General features: G+C 41.5%; 1 protein-coding gene across 1 annotated transcript; it reads right to left on the minus strand.

Moving 5' to 3' along the window:
- Positions 1–5,543: 5,543 nt before the first annotated feature.
- Positions 5,544–11,613, minus strand: LOC124556076 (golgin subfamily A member 6-like protein 7). Its single transcript, XM_047130103.1, has 2 exons — positions 10,414–11,613; positions 5,544–5,582 (listed from the first exon to the last, which is right to left on the minus strand). The coding sequence occupies exons 1-2, from the start codon at positions 11,611–11,613 to the stop codon at positions 5,544–5,546; spliced, it is 1,239 nt and encodes a 412-aa protein (XP_046986059.1).
- Positions 11,614–17,242: the final 5,629 nt, after the last annotated feature.

Here is a 17,242-nt window from a genome sequence, read left to right on the forward strand (position 1 = left end):
TACGGATTTGGTCGCATTACTTATGGAACGCACCTTGTATACACAACATTTTAGGAGATAGCAAGAAGTTTTGTCTTCATGTCAGCTACGAATTTTTCTGCAGTATTACCTGTTAATGATATCTCCTCTATACTTTTATTTGAAGTAAACGTCATAAATTTACGACTTCCTTTTCTGTATAATTTTCTGAATCTGTTTAACTAGATCGATGAAGACTGGAAATCAGTTACGTTCATCTCACTTGCAATTCAGAGGGTCCAGTCTCGTGGATCTCACTTGATAATGATGCAATGACTCTCAAAATCAGTTCTAAGTCTTTCCTATAGCTTTTCTTTCACACTTTGACGAGTTTTATTTTAGTGGATATTTCATAATTTGTGTAAATACACTCCTGGAAATTGAAATAAGAACACCGTGAATTCATTGTCCCAGGAAGGGGAAACTTTATTGACACATTCCTGGGGTCAGATACATCACATGATCACACTGACAGAACCACAGGCACATAGTGTAATATTGCTACTTAATTTGGTATGATGAAAGCGGTACTGACTGACAATAAAACCGGGTTAAAAGCTGTGATCTGTCTGGGGACGTTAACCGTGGATTACTGGGCAACTGTTTCATCAGATATTTAGTCTAGGTTTACCAAGCAGACTAACATTAATGATAATCTTTTAATAGTCATACAAAACCGGTAATATATATATATATAAAGAGAATTTAAATAAAAAGAAAGAAATCAGTTTATATTTGGAAATTTATTTTATGATTGTTCATTGAAATTTCAGCATATTATACGTGAGTTATAACTGAGCTGGTGCCTTATTTACGATTGAAAAATGTGAGATTGTAATCTTACGGAACACATAAAATATGGAGCCAAGATTGGGAGACTGCATACGACACTGCATTCATAAAATAACTCACGAAGAACATTGAAACATAAGCAAGAAGAAATTAACCACAACCAACAGATTCAGTTTTTACCCAAAGAAATTACGTTCATACCACAATCCTGTCCGTCATGTAATTACCACACACTGGTATACTAAATTCATATTAACTCTTTGTGAAATCTTCCCAAAAAGAATAGCTGAGGGCTACTTTGATGATTACACCACATGCTCCACGTGGTCAACTTGGTTTACACAAAGCGTACAACTCCACAATAATTTTGATAATTAAAATACATTAGATCGAAAAGCAATTGACAAAAGCAAAACCTTGAACTGGTTACTAACGTCTTACTATTAACCTGATGGGTCAAACAGTTATATAAGCACGTGGTACTGGTCTCGCAAAGTACACTCCACGTGGGTTGAACATAAAGAAAAGCATAAAGAAAAGTTGTTATATTGTAAAATATTGTCAAGACGAGACGTTATAATCACACAAGCATTCACATTTAAGACTGATGAACTTAGTTAGAGTTACTGATCAACACGTGGTTCCACTTTACTCGCAAAGTAATGACGAAGCAACTACCCCAAAATAATCTGAACTTCACACGAGAATTACACTACGCTGCAATTTAAGATAACCTTAGATATTTTAGAGTTAAAACCGAAATAAAGATGATTAAATTTTCAGTTAGGCTGAACTTAACAAATCCATTGTCCTATGGACTTAGCAGACACGCGCTTAGCCGGAGATCTTACCACTTCAGACGCTCGCCACGGCCACCCTGCAACTGCCTACTGCCGAGCGTGTTTCCTGAGGGTGGCTCACAAAGACAAACGGAAGTGGCCAGAGGGGCAGCTTCCTATACCAACATGACAACGGCCGGACAGAACCATACTAAGGATAGAAACCTCTTTGCTTTTAGGAAGCGTAGCTACCTGTTCCGACGTTGGTCCTACTGTTCTCTAGCAGACAGGCTTGTCTGCTACCCTCAAGCATGCAACTACAAACACATTTGATCATTCATCCTCTCACACAGAAGGGAAGGGGGATGACAGTATCTTATCATATACAGTATATAAAAGAAAGCGGATGTAGGTTCCGTATGAGACTGTGTGACATGAATTACATATAAACTGTGTTTTAAAGTGTAGTAGTGTGACAGATCGTTCTTGTTTACGTGTAAAAGTAACACGTTCCACTACTCAGTCTCCTCCCAGATAGTCAGAAACGCCAAAGTAAATTTAGAAGAGGAATTTATTCCATAAATGACAACAGATTTAAGAAATCAAACATGAAAGGAATCCAACAGAGACCTTTCATAACCCCAACGCTCCGGGAAAAGACTGTGCAGGGAATTTTCTGGCCATGCTAGGACATTCCCAAGCAGGCTTCTCACACCCTACTTAAACCAAAAGTGTAAAAGAAAAGGCAAAAGGACACCAGCTACTTGCTAAAACACAATAATTTCAACACATCTTTAGAATCTACCAATTTCAAACAGAAAAAAAAGAACACAATCTGTGACACCTATTTAAAAGGTAGTGTAGACCTAATTCGGTCAGCAAGTAAAAACAATGGTTCCTGTGTCATTAATATGAAAACAATTTCTGGTTGTTACCCTTATGGAGTTCACCAGTATTTGCTCATTGCAAGAGCCAACTGATCACAGGAAAATTTATGACTGTTTATTAACAAGTAAAATTTATGAAAATAGCAAAGATGCCACAGCAATTAAAAAAAGAACATCAAATAACATCGGTATTATAAAGCAGAACATTACAATGCACAATCCGCAAAAGCAAAAAAATGATAAGAGAAAAAACATGTTTTACAAAGTGGTTATCGCAAAAAAATTCTATATTTTATAAAACTAATAATTTGTAGAATTAACATAACTATGTGGCATTAATTTAATCACTCTACTATATTTCAGTTAGTTAGCAAACAATGAGCACTGTGTCATTATACTGAAAATGCAATTAATTATGTGATTGTTACCCTTAAGGGGTTCCTCACAATAAATATGCCCCATGCAAAGGCTAATCGATCACAGTCCAATGAGAATGAATAGCAATCTGACTGATAAACTATGCAATGCCACATGAATGAATTTACGAAACAAAATAACACAAATCTAATACATCACACAAGAACAAACATTGATCAATAAAACAGTACACTAGTCAACATCTAAAAAAAAACCAATAATAAAACACCTTGCAAAATACAAGAGTCAAAGTCTAAAATAAACAATAAATAGAACACCTGCAAAATACGAGAGTCAAAGTCTAAAAAAAATTAATAAATAGAACACCTGCAAAATACGAGAGTCAAAGTCTAAAAAAAATTAATAAATAGAACACCTGCAAAATACAAGAGTCAGTCTAGTAAACACCAATAAATCGAATCCCTGCAACACACACGAGTCAAAGTTTCTGTGACAGAAACACACGTATACGCATTGAACTAAGAACCGTATAATCACTGTTCACTGATACACTCACTAGTTCCACTGTTCCGAGGCACAATATAAGGGGAGGGGAAGGGGGTGCGTCGCCGCCGCTGTCAGTAGGGATTTTTTTGTCCATCTGTTGCGTGCAATCCCGCCGTCTCTGCCCTCTCATGAAGTTTCTCTTGGTGGTCTGTGTCATGTACATCTCGATTTGGTTCCATGTTTGTGTTGTCAAATTCGTGCAGTATCCTCGATTGACACGCCAGTTTTATATTCCTGGGCAAGGATGGCACTTAGTGGCTCTTCTTTTGTGCCACCCTTAGCGACCAGAGAACATCGAACCATGATTTACTGTCGCTTGACAGTAGGCATCCATCAGGAAATGTTGATAGGCATCGTTGAAGTCTGCCAGTTTCTCTGGACAGTACCTGTCAAAAAGCTCCACGCCCCTTGTGTTGTTTCTCCGCGGCCGTCTCGTCACGGTCGCGTGCGTGTGGTGCGTTGCCAGCAGATGGATTTCCGCGCGGTGGACCGCTCGCCCATCTCAGGTCGTCGCCTTCAGGAAGGGTCGCACGGGGCGGCCGCCCATTAGCTCCAGGTGCAAGGGAAAGTGTTTGCCGCATGCCCTTCTTTTGTGGTCGACCGCGCTCCCGAAGTGGCCCGGTTGACAGCGTCCCCCGCTGGGAAACCCGCCAGTTTACAACTAGTCCGGCTGCTCCCGCTGTCTCTTAAGAGTTTTGCCAGTTCGCTTTCACGTTCTCAACTGCATTCACAGAAATTTTTCATCATCCTTATGTGATTACACAATATCATACATATTACCACTTAGTATTGTCTTTCACAATTTTTAAGAACAAAGTGAGACTTAATTTTTTTTTTATAAAAATAATTAGATGAATCGACAATATAAAATAAAAGTTAAATGACTTGACAATGTAAAAGAATAAAAATGAAATGACTTTACAATGTAAAAAAAATAAGAATTAAATGAACTGACAATATAATATTTAAATCCACATCACTAATGTGGTTCACTTATGTTTTAATAAATCCAATGCTATTTATTAATTCACTAAAATGAATAGGATTATGCCTTGTGCAAGCATAGGTCAGGACAGCATAGGGTTCACATGTTATTTACACACACATACATGCACACCTGTTGTCTATTCTACAAACTAACTACCCATAAACATGCATTACTCAATACTCTACTTCTATCCACTACTAGTTAAGCCAATAAGCTACTTCAATGCTATTTCAACACCGTGTATATACCACTACAACATTGTTCTAATTCGTCCTCTTCTTGACGCTCGCGGCATACGTCTTGTCACATGATAAATATGGAGAAACTTTCCTTAAACATACACAGTAAAAAAAACAATGGTTATTTACACACCAAAACATTTATACCAGTTCGCACACCTGAAAAGAGACTCGCAATTATACATTTATCATACTCATATATTCACACATAAAACAGTAAGAAAATTTCATCTAAAATTACGTTATCACAAGAATTAATCACACAGATGGCTCTGAGAAGGGTACAAATATTTTAATTATACAGGTTATACTACATTTTCTTACCCATTTCGTTGCGATTTCGTTCCTTCTTTAAGTTACCTTTCGCTTCCAAATCAGTTATTTTGCCTGTGGTGGTTATTCTGGATTCATTTCTCATGAATGGCAAAATTGTGGTCACCTCTATTCTGTAAAACAGTATCATCTTAACATATTGAACTTACAACAGACACAAAAGATCCGAATCCTCCTGCAGTTTAAATGACAAATGTTTTGCTTCATCCTTATTACCTTAAACCAAGCTTTCCTTCGTTCCCATAATCAAAATTATTTAATCATCCTCTACCTTCAAGAGGGAAATTTCCTCAGTACAAATCATATAGGCTGCAGTGCATCCCGCACCAGCGAAAACGGTAAGCTGTAATGCTCACAGCATCAGCAAAAATACATAAACGTCGCTTTTCTAGGACAAGTATTAACGCAGAATAATTTTTTTAGGCTCTGGCTCAACATCAGTGAAGACTACAAAAAGGATCCACATTTCCGTTCCATTCTCCATTTGCTGGAAAACTGCTCGTATTTGACTGCCACAATAATATTTCAGGGCGACGTAAATTACACAAACCACAATTCTTCTTTCACCTTGAAGGGAATCAATCTACTTACGAAATCCACAGACAGCACTTTCCGTACTCAGCTATAAAGAACAAAAAAGACATATATCATCAATATTAACATATCATCGCATATTGGGAAGCCAATGGTTAAACAATCGTATTATCGCGTCCTGTTTTCAAGATTCCAGATTTACTCATTCCTTTCTCAGAGTTCTCCTGTCTTAAAATATTCATACAGCACACATACTATAGTAAGAGATCCTCATTTATACTGACAGATATAGAATAGTAATAGATAGATAGTAGCACTGAAAGCAGAAAATCGGAAACAAGGCTACTAACAGCTGGGGACCTGGGTTTGCCAGACCCATAATACCCACAGATCGTATATTCCCCTGAGTTTATGCACTAATTCAGCAACGATCTTGCTTTCCTCAGGAGCGACTCTTTTCAATTTACACACAAAAAAAACATAAACAGCATTTCACTCGTTCACAAGGAAACCTTTTATCTTTACGTTTGAATCAAACTAAATCCTAATTGCACAAGGAAAGAAAACAAATTAACAACATCACTTCAATCAATCACATAAAAACATTTTTATCATTAATTTTTACCAACATATTATTCAAAATGCATGTCACAAATTTAAACTAATCAATTCATTCTCTTCACCGTCCTCTCTACTCCCCACTACCCTTTCTACTCAATGTATGGTTTTACGTTTGACACATGGTGTAGCCCTTTTGATTTCTTCGATCGAAGAGTTTCCACTTCTATGGCGTTTTCATGGGGAATCTTCCTTATCCGATACGGGCCGTTAAAGAGATTAAAAAATTTCTTGCAGACACCTGACCGTTTGTTAGACAGCTTGTGTGATCTGATAAGAACTTTTTGTCCTACATGAAACACTGTTTTTCTCACGTGTTTCTTATACGCCTTGACTCTGGCTTCTGCTGCACGCTTGATGTTGCGTAAAGCTAAGTCAACAATTGCGTTCCGGCGTAGTCTCGGCTCTAGTGGCCAAGGCACCACCTCTTTGATTTTGCTCGGGGGCTCCTTGTTTTTTAGCACAGTGATTGGCGGAAGCTTTGTTGACGTATTAGGCAACTCATTAATTATGTTCTGAAATCCTTTTAGGTGTATGTCCCACGATCGGTGATCACGACTGCAGTATAACCTACATAATTTTCCTAATTCACGCATAATACGCTCACTGGGGTTCGAGCTGGGGTGAAAGAGAGATATATATATAGGTTTAATTCTTCTTCTTCGAAGCATCCGCTGCCAGTATTGTGATCTAAATTGTGGTCCATTATCCGAGATAACCCTTTTCACGCTCCCAACTTCATGCAGAAACTGCTTTGCAAATGCAGTTGCCACTGCCCTTCCTGTGGCTCTCTTCAACGGAGTCAGACACACAAACTTGGAGGTTAGCTCCACCGCTACGAAAACATATGCAAAACCTGCTTTAGATCTTATTAGTGGCCCAAATAGATCCACGGCCGCGAGGTCACAAAGTTTTCTTGGTATTATCGGGTGCAATGATGCAGCATAAGTCACTGTGGCCGCCTTTGCTCGCTGACAAGCTCCGCACACTCTAAGTACACCACGAATACGCCGTAGCATGTTATTAAAATAGCATGTCTCTTTCAGTTTTTCACAACATTTCTGTGCTCCGAAGTGACCATAACTCAAATGTATGTACCATATAATTTTGTTTACGAGTTCCTCCGGAATCACCAACACCCATCTGGAGTCGTCCGGGGCTCGTTTCTTGAATAATATTCTATTGCGCACTAAGTAGTACTGGCGTATTCCTACATTCTCCTTGTCCTCCCACTTCTTCTTTATATCTTTCAATACTGCGTCCTTATCCTGTTCGTCCGCTATACTCCCTAAAGAGGTGGTAACAAAATTCTCGAACGCTACATTCTGTAAGTATAGGATGCTAAAATTATTTTCACCGAGTTCCCTTTCTTCTGTGTGAACCAAACCTATAGGAATGCGCGATAAAGCGTCAGCAATTACATTTTTCTGTCCAGGAATGTATTCTACAGTGAAGTTATATTCCTGTAGGTATAGTGCCCAGCGTCCTAGTCTCCCATGCGTGATTTTTGTGCTCATAAGAAATTGGAGTGCACGATGGTCAGTGTACACCTTGGTGGTCCTCCCAAATAAAAAATACCTAAATTTTGAGAATGCCCAAACTATCGCGAGTGCTTCGAGTTCCGTGACAGAATAATTTTTTTCACATCGAGAGAGCACCCTGCTCCCAAACGAGATTGTTTTCCAAGTTGTAATATCATCATTTCCTCCCGTTTGAAACAGTACCGCACCTAATCCTGACAAGGAACTGTCCGTCATTAAACAGAATTCTTGTGTCAGGTCGGGATGCACGAGGATGGGAGCCTCTACCAATGCCTTTTTTAATTTATAAAATTCATCCTGTGCCTCTTGATCCCAGACCCACAAAGCGTTCTTCCCTGTTAGTCCACATAGACGGGGTGTACCAAGTACACTAAAATTTATAAATCGCTTATAAAAATTGCACAGGCCTAAGAATGCTCGCAACTGTTTTTTATTTGTCGGAATTGCACACTCCGCTATCGCCGCAATTTTCTCCGGGTCAGGTTGTATTCCATTTGCTGAGACAATATGGCCTAAGAATTTTATGTTCTCTCGTCCGAACTGTGACTTATCTAAGTTGACTGTTACACCTGCCTTCTCAAAAACATCCAGTAGTCTGTTCAGAACGTCATTATGGTCCTCCCACGACTTTTCCGCAATTAATATGTCATCCACGTAAATTGTCACTCGCTGTTTCAAATCATCAGGTAAAATGCTATTTAATCCCCTTATAAAAGCAGCTGATGAGACGTTTAGTCCGAACGGGAGACGCCGGAATTGGAAACAATTTCCGTAACACAAGAACGCTGTATATAATCTGCAAGATGGGTGTAGCACGATTTGCCAAAAACTCGAACGGAGGTCGACAGATGATAGTACCTTTACCCCGTGGAAACGTTGTAAGAGTTCCTCAAGGCTCTCAGGCCTGTCCGTTTCCGACATAATAATTGTGTTTATCTGTCTCGAGTCTAGCACCAAACGAACTGAGTTGTCGCGTTTTGGCACGACAAGCAAGGGTGAGTTGTACGAGCTTACTGCCCGCTCAATTATTCCTTGTTCTAACATCTTGTTTATTTCCTTCTCCACCTGGGCTTTATACGCCACGGGAATAGGGTATGGTCTAACAGAAAACTTCTGATGGTCACGTACTCTGAATTGGTACGTAAAACCCTTAATAGCCCCCGGAGTCTCAGAAAATACCCGTTCATGATTCCTAAGTAGGCAATACAATTTCTCCTTTTCCCTGTCCGTGGTTCTGACACTCGCGATGCTCTTTCTCAGTGCATCAGCAATAGCAACATCTTTCCCCTGCTCACCAGACGTAGAGCACGACTCACTTACATAGTTCACGAGTAGCTCCAGTCTGGGTTGCGACTCGGTTTGAGCTTGAAATTTTAGGCAACTAATTTCTGACTCTGCACGTAATATGCATTCATCAAATTCTAAACAAATTGGCTGATCCCCTACTTGAACTGTCATTACTCCTCCACCCATGTCAATTACTGCATGGTGGGCATTCATGAAGTCATTTCCTAAAATCATTGCCACATTCAGCATTGGGAGCACAAAGAAGTTGTACTCAAACTCTCTTCCCTGGCAGGTGAAATTAAGCCGAGTTTGCCTTCGGATTTCTATGCTCTTACCGTAGATTGCGCCCTTCACCTTAATTCCTCGCACTTGAAAAACGGGCCAAGTCCCAGTCCCTTCGCATTTTTGAAATGCTGCCTCGCTCACTATCGAGAAAGGGCTTCCAGTGTCAATGACACACTTAAAACATATTTCGTTTACTGCAACTGTCACGACTGGATTTACTCCCGAAATTTTAGTACTCGTAGTTTCTTGCAACAAATCCTCTCTAATATCTTCCCTCTCTATATACCGTATGCACTCCTTTGCCATGTCGTTCATTGTTTCCGATTGGGCGCCTTCTGCGCTGATCGTTTGTCATTGCCGGTTTTGTTCATTTCCATTTGCTGGATTATGTCTAGGGTTAGCTGGCCGAATTTCAACATCATGAGGTGCTCTGCCTATAGTCCTATTCCCACCGTGTTCACCGTAGTATCGATTCTGGTTGCCGTAACTGTTCCGTTCACGATTCTGTCTACGTCCTCGATCATTTCTGTTGTTCCACCTGTGTTCGCGACTGTCACCCCAGTTTCTATACGGCCTGTCCCGATTATTGTTCCGTTCGCGTCGCGACGACCAGTCACGCCGTTGATTAGTAATACGGCCACGACTGCGGTCGCGCTGCTGTGCCCCGTAATAACTTTGTGCCTGATTAGGCGGGCATTCTCCTGTATTGTATTCCAACTCTTGGAGAAGCGTCTTAAACGTTTCCACGTCCTCTTTGCATCGTCCCGCAAGAATGACGTGCCGCAAGTGCATCGGCAATTTGGTGATGCATATCCTAATTAGTTCCGCAGGCCCGTATGGGTCGTATAAAAATTGATTTGCCTGCAGCATGTGGTCGAATAGGCGTGCCGGGCTGCCGAAACCAGACTGGTTCAAATTTGGCAGCATAATTATGCCATGTTTGACCCTGTCTTGTGCCGCTTCCGACCAATAGGCGGAGAGAAAGGCTTGTCGAAACTCCCGAGTGGAGTTGCAGTGACGCGCTGCCGACCTCATGCGACTCGCCGGTTCGCCTTCCAAATAGCCACACATATATTCTATCTTATGTGAACTTGACCAGTCGGGGGGAAGACAAAACTCAAATTGCTCGAGCCATGCACGTGGATGTATACCTTTTTGCGAATTTCGGAATATCTCAAACTTTCTTACCGTAAGGAAATGTTTGAAATCAAATCCCCGCATTTCCTCCTGTCGAGGCCCTTGAATGTTTCTATTTTTTTTATGTCTGCCCCTCAAATTACATTCTTCCCTGTCGTCAAAATCTCCCTCGTGGCCGGAGTCCCTCTCTGCACTGTTCGTACGGCTATTTTTAGTGCTATTGGCGAGTTCGGAATCACACGCCATGCGGTTTTCCAGATGCGCCACGCGTTCTTGTAATTCGCCTGTTACAGCCTTGTGTTGCCTGTTCACTTCGAATTGTCCCTTCTGAAATCTCAGAAGCGAACGCACTTCTTCGGTCTCTGCGGCCGCTACCAGTGTAGTATTGTTCTCGCTTTCCGTCAGCTTCATCATGCCTACAATGTCCGCTAATGCCGCAATCTTATCATCTATTTGTCTCTTGTCCTCCGCCCCAGTCTGCTTCAATTGTTCTACTTGCTGTTCCAACGCGTGGATCGCTAAACTGTTGTCCGCTATTGTGTTGCTAACGGACGTGGGACAATGCGTTTCTGCCTCTTGGACCCTCGAGAGTACCTGCTGATGTTCCCTTTGGCATTCTTCCCTCAGCTCTTGGAAATTCCTAAGTAGCCGTTTTTCGCTTTCTTTAGATTCGGCATCGCGACTCCTCTTGCTCTGTTCTAAGGCTTGCAGACGATCATCGATTTGTTCAAATGTACGGCCTAATTCTTTCATAATATCACTTTTTATTTCACTTGCCAGATTGTTTATTCTTTGTGAGATATCATCGGACACTCTCTGCATCGACTTGTCGACTTTATTTGTCTGCTGGATTAGTTTTTCGTCTATTTGTTCGCCTAGCTCGCGGATCGATTTTTCGGATGATTCTTTTTGTTCTCGGAACGATTTTTCTGATTTCTGCGTCATTTGTTCGCCTAGCTCGCGGATCGATTTTTCGGATGATTCTTTTTGTTCTCGGAACGATTTTTCCGATTTCTGCGTCATTTGTTCGCCTAGCTCGCGGATCGATTTTTCGGATGATTCTTTATTTTGTTGCAATAAGGCTTTCATGAGTTCTGCCAAATCAATTTGGTTAGTAGGAGGCAAATTTATTTCTGGCTCTGCTGTGAGCCCGTTCGTGCTGTTTTGCATTTCGTCTGAAGTATTCCCCATTGCATTTTCGGAACCGCCCGACGCGTTAATATTGGAAATCAAATTATCCCCTTTGTCCATGTTGCTTAAGTTGTTGGACCGCTTACTTTTAGCTTGGTTACGTGTTTGCATTAGTGCAATTTATACTCAGTACGCAACACACTAATCACAATAAATGTGTCCCCCAAAAATTACGACAGTCACACGAAAGATACCCAACCTAGTACACACTTTTTCACATGCAAAACAAATTTTTATCTTTGATCGAAACAGTGGAATATACAAGCGAGAATAAAAAACACACGGACATATAAAACACACAAATATAAAAAACAAAACAAGACAAACACCGCAACGCCGATCAACAACGCCGTGAATCTTTTGAAAGTCTGCTCGGAAACAACACAGAAGTTGTTTGAGCCCTGTAGAAAAAAAATTAAGATTATAACACGCTCGCAATCTAACGTTTCAGAGATTCCAGAGTCTAGCGAAATCGCAGAACAGGGTCGCCATGTGTAATATTGCTACTTAATTTGGTATGATGAAAGCGGTACTGACTGACAATAAAACCGGGTTAAAAGCTGTGATCTGTCTGGGGACGTTAACCGTGGATTACTGGGCAACTGTTTCATCAGATATTTAGTCTAGGTTTACCAAGCAGACTAACATTAATGATAATCTTTTAATAGTCATACAAAACCGGTAATATATATATATATAAAGAGAATTTAAATAAAAAGAAAGAAATCAGTTTATATTTGGAAATTTATTTTATGATTGTTCATTGAAATTTCAGCATATTATACGTGAGTTATAACTGAGCTGGTGCCTTATTTACGATTGAAAAATGTGAGATTGTAATCTTACGGAACACATAAAATATGGAGCCAAGATTGGGAGACTGCATACGACACTGCATTCATAAAATAACTCACGAAGAACATTGAAACATAAGCAAGAAGAAATTAACCACAACCAACAGATTCAGTTTTTACCCAAAGAAATTACGTTCATACCACAATCCTGTCCGTCATGTAATTACCACACACTGGTATACTAAATTCATATTAACTCTTTGTGAAATCTTCCCAAAAAGAATAGCTGAGGGCTACTTTGATGATTACACCACATGCTCCACGTGGTCAACTTGGTTTACACAAAGCGTACAACTCCACAATAATTTTGATAATTAAAATACATTAGATCGAAAAGCAATTGACAAAAGCAAAACCTTGAACTGGTTACTAACGTCTTACTATTAACCTGATGGGTCAAACAGTTATATAAGCACGTGGTACTGGTCTCGCAAAGTACACTCCACGTGGGTTGAACATAAAGAAAAGCATAAAGAAAAGTTGTTATATTGTAAAATATTGTCAAGACGAGACGTTATAATCACACAAGCATTCACATTTAAGACTGATGAACTTAGTTAGAGTTACTGATCAACACGTGGTTCCACTTTACTCGCAAAGTAATGACGAAGCAACTACCCCAAAATAATCTGAACTTCACACGAGAATTACACTACGCTGCAATTTAAGATAACCTTAGATATTTTAGAGTTAAAACCGAAATAAAGATGATTAAATTTTCAGTTAGGCTGAACTTAACAAATCCATTGTCCTATGGACTTAGCAGACACGCGCTTAGCCGGAGATCTTACCACTTCAGACGCTCGCCACGGCCACCCTGCAACTGCCTACTGCCGAGCGTGTTTCCTGAGGGTGGCTCACAAAGACAAACGGAAGTGGCCAGAGGGGCAGCTTCCTATACCAACATGACAACGGCCGGACAGAACCATACTAAGGATAGAAACCTCTTTGCTTTTAGGAAGCGTAGCTACCTGTTCCGACGTTGGTCCTACTGTTCTCTAGCAGACAGGCTTGTCTGCTACCCTCAAGCATGCAACTACAAACACATTTGATCATTCATCCTCTCACACAGAAGGGAAGGGGGATGACAGTATCTTATCATATACAGTATATAAAAGAAAGCGGATGTAGGTTCCGTATGAGACTGTGTGACATGAATTACATATAAACTGTGTTTTAAAGTGTAGTAGTGTGACAGATCGTTCTTGTTTACGTGTAAAAGTAACACGTTCCACTACTCAGTCTCCTCCCAGATAGTCAGAAACGCCAAAGTAAATTTAGAAGAGGAATTTATTCCATAAATGACAACAGATTTAAGAAATCAAACATGAAAGGAATCCAACAGAGACCTTTCAATAGGCACAGGCAACAGAGCATGCACAATGTCGGCACTAGTACAGTGTATATCCACCTTTCGCAGCAATGCAGGCTGCTATTCTCCCATGGAGACGATCGTAGAGATGCTGGATGTAGTCCTGTGGAACGGCTTGCCATGCCATTTCCACCTGGCGCCTCAGTTGGACCAGCGTTCGTGCTGGACGTGCAGACCGCGTGAGACGACGCTTCATCCAGTCCCAAACATGCTCAATGGGGGACAGATCCGGAGATCTTGCTGGCCAGGGTAGTTGACTTACACCTTCTAGAGCACGTTGGGTGGCACGGGATACATGCGGACTTGCATTGTCCTGTTGGAACAGCAAGTTCCCTTGCCGGTCTAGGAATGGTAGATCGATGGGTTCGATGACGGTTTGGATGTACCGTGCACTATTCAGTGTCCCCTCGACGATCACCAGTGGTGTACGGCCAGTGTAGGAGATCGCTCCCCACACCATGATGCCGGGTGTTGGCCCTGTGTGCCTCGGTCGTATGCAGTCCTGATTGTGACGCTCACCTGCACGGCGCCAAACACGCATACGACCATCATTGGCACCAAGGCAGAAGCGACTCTCATCGCTGAAGACGACACGTCTCCATTCGTCCCTCCATTCACGCCTGTCGCGACACCACTGGAGGCGGGCTGCACGATGTTGGGGCGTGAGCGGAAGACGGCCTAACGGTGTGCGGGACCGTAGCCCAGCTTCATGGAGACGGTTGCGAATGGTCCTCGCCGATACCCCAGGAGCAACAGTGTCCCTAATTTGCTTTGAAGTGGCGGTGCGGTCCCCTACGGCACTGCGTAGGATCCTACGGTCTTGGCGTGCATCCGTGCGTCGCTGCGGTCCGGTCCCAGGTCGACGGGCACGTGCACCTTCCGCCGACCACTGGCGACAACATCGATGTACTGTGGAGACCTCACGCCCCACGTGTTGAGCAATTCGGTGGTACGTCCACCCGGCCTCCCGCATGCCCACTATACGCCCTCGCTCAAAGTCCGTCAACTGCACATACGGTTCACGTCCACGCTGTCGCGGCATGCTACCAGTGTTAAAGACTGCGATGGAGCTCTGTATGCCACGGCAAACTGGCTGACACTGACGGCGGCGGTGCACAAATGCTGCGCAGCTAGTGCCATTCGACGGCCAACACCGCGGTTCCTGGTGTGTCCGCTGTGCCGTGCGTGTGATCATTGCTTGTACAGCCCTCTCGCAGTGTCCGGAGCAAGTATGGTGGGTCTGACACACCGGTGTCAATGTGTTCTTTTTTCCATTTCCAGGAGTGTATTTCTTCCATATATACAGTTCACGTTCAGGTTTTACGAAATGAAGCCGGCTTTGCGCACTGCTTAACTTTAAGCATTTTCTCCATTCTTCGTTTAATCAAAACATTTACAGTCTTTCCTTTGTCTCGGAAAGCTAATACTGTACGTGATTTCTTTGGGCCAGGTAGGTACTACACTTTTGGTATGCACTTCAATGAGCACAACAGTTATCGTTCAAACCACACATAATACAGACTTTTCTGTTTCATCTAATGTTACCACAGTTTCTAACGAAATGTCAACACCATGAATGTCCTAGAAAATAACAAATAAAGAACATGTATCTAGGGCTTCAGGAGAAGTAAATGATTTCGATTGCGTACCATATTCTTAATATTACATCTTTGCAAGGTAGGGGACATCAATTCGAAACCACATTAACTGTGAAACTTTGGAATATGTACAAAGGCAGATGCTGTTAGCAAGCACTTACGAAGAAATCACAAAGAAAATTAATTCAGTTTAAACACCATCGTGAACGCTCAGGGACACCGCAAATGTAGGTGCTAACTATTATGGATATTAAATGAATTGCAAATTTGAGCAAATATTAACTGTGAATTGTATCACAGAAACTAAGAAAGGAATCTGAAATTGGCTTTACAAATTATGATGGCGTTGTGCCACGTTATCTGTTTACCTGTGTGCTGTCAACTAATGCTATGGTGTCTGCTGTGTTGTGCATGTGCTGTCCGCTACAACCTCGATAGGTGTTCTCAAGCACCTGATAAGCTATGAATTTGACAGTTTTCGACACTTTTTTTTAAAAAAATGCTTGCAGTGTGTCATAGCAGCTAAAATTTTGACACTGTTTTTTTCGCTGCATTCCTTCTGTATAAAATATTTCAGGGCAGGTTTGGAGACGTTGGATTGGAGCGTTCCCTTGTAAGTAGGTTACGCTGGCAGTTGTTTGCGTTTCTAAAGACTATTCAGGCTGCTAGATTAGTGGTATGGACAGGTTCATCTGGGTATTTCCGGTAATATTGTCTGGTAAGTGGAAAGCAGTGTTTTGTAAATAGTAGAATTTGGAAGTTGTGCTGTATTCCAATATTATGAAATACCTTGACGAAAACGATCTGTTGAGATATAACAAGCACGAATTCAGAACATCTCTTTCCAGTGAAACAGGACTGCCTCTTTATTACCAGTAAATAATGGATGCTATCGACAGGAGTCAACTTGATTCTGTATATCTTGATTTCCAGAGGGCTTTTGGCACCGTTTCTTAGAAGTGGCTTGTAATAAAATTGAAGGCTACGGTATATCGTCTCATCTATGAGACTGGATTCGTGATTTCTTGTCAGGAAGATCACAGTCCGTCGTAACTGACGGGAAGGCATTACGTGAAACCGATATTATGTCTGGGATTCTCCAAGGGTTGTAGGCGTCTGCTGTTTTTAATCGATATTAATTATAAGATTGCAGACGATGCTTTCGTTTACCGTCTAGTAAAATTATTAAGAAATCAGAACGAATTGCAAAATAATATACAGGGTGCTTCTCCTAACAGACATCTGGCACATTTTCTCTTTTGTTTAGAATTGTATTTTCAATATTGTTTTTGCAGTAAGTAGATACAGTCGGCCAGACCAAAGACAGGTCATCACACTTTTCATTTGACGCCCAGTACCAATGGAAAGAAAGCGCTTGTATGTTTCCAGTTGCAAAAAGAAATAAATAAGTAAAACAAAAATGCGATATTTTTCGCAACCATTCGATAGAGCTGTTCCACGTTAGTCTAATGCGATATTCGTTTCAGCGACATGTACTAACAGGGACAGAAAAATGCGAAGAATAACCGTTTCAGCAGCAGCGACTTAGCGCCTGAGTAATAATGGTGATCTATGGGGGAAGCAGACATCGCGGGCAGGGAGGCGCATAAGAAGGGGCAAGGAAGGCAAAGAAGACGTGATGCAAAAATGATTGTCGACATTGTACTGTGTTCAGTGCAGCGTCTCAGTTAGCGTCGCCCTCTTGTATGCTGCAGGTCACCATTTAAAACCGGACCATCGGCAGTTATTTATTATTTAGTATTTGTCATTGCTGGAACGTTCGCAGAACTTCTTATGTTTATAATAAAAAAATGGTTCAAATGGCTCTGAGCACTATGGGACTTAACAGCTATGGTCATTAGTCC

Source organism: Schistocerca americana, chromosome X, assembly GCF_021461395.2.
Source record: "Schistocerca americana isolate TAMUIC-IGC-003095 chromosome X, iqSchAmer2.1, whole genome shotgun sequence".
Classification (NCBI taxonomy): Eukaryota; Metazoa; Arthropoda; class Insecta; order Orthoptera; family Acrididae; genus Schistocerca; species Schistocerca americana.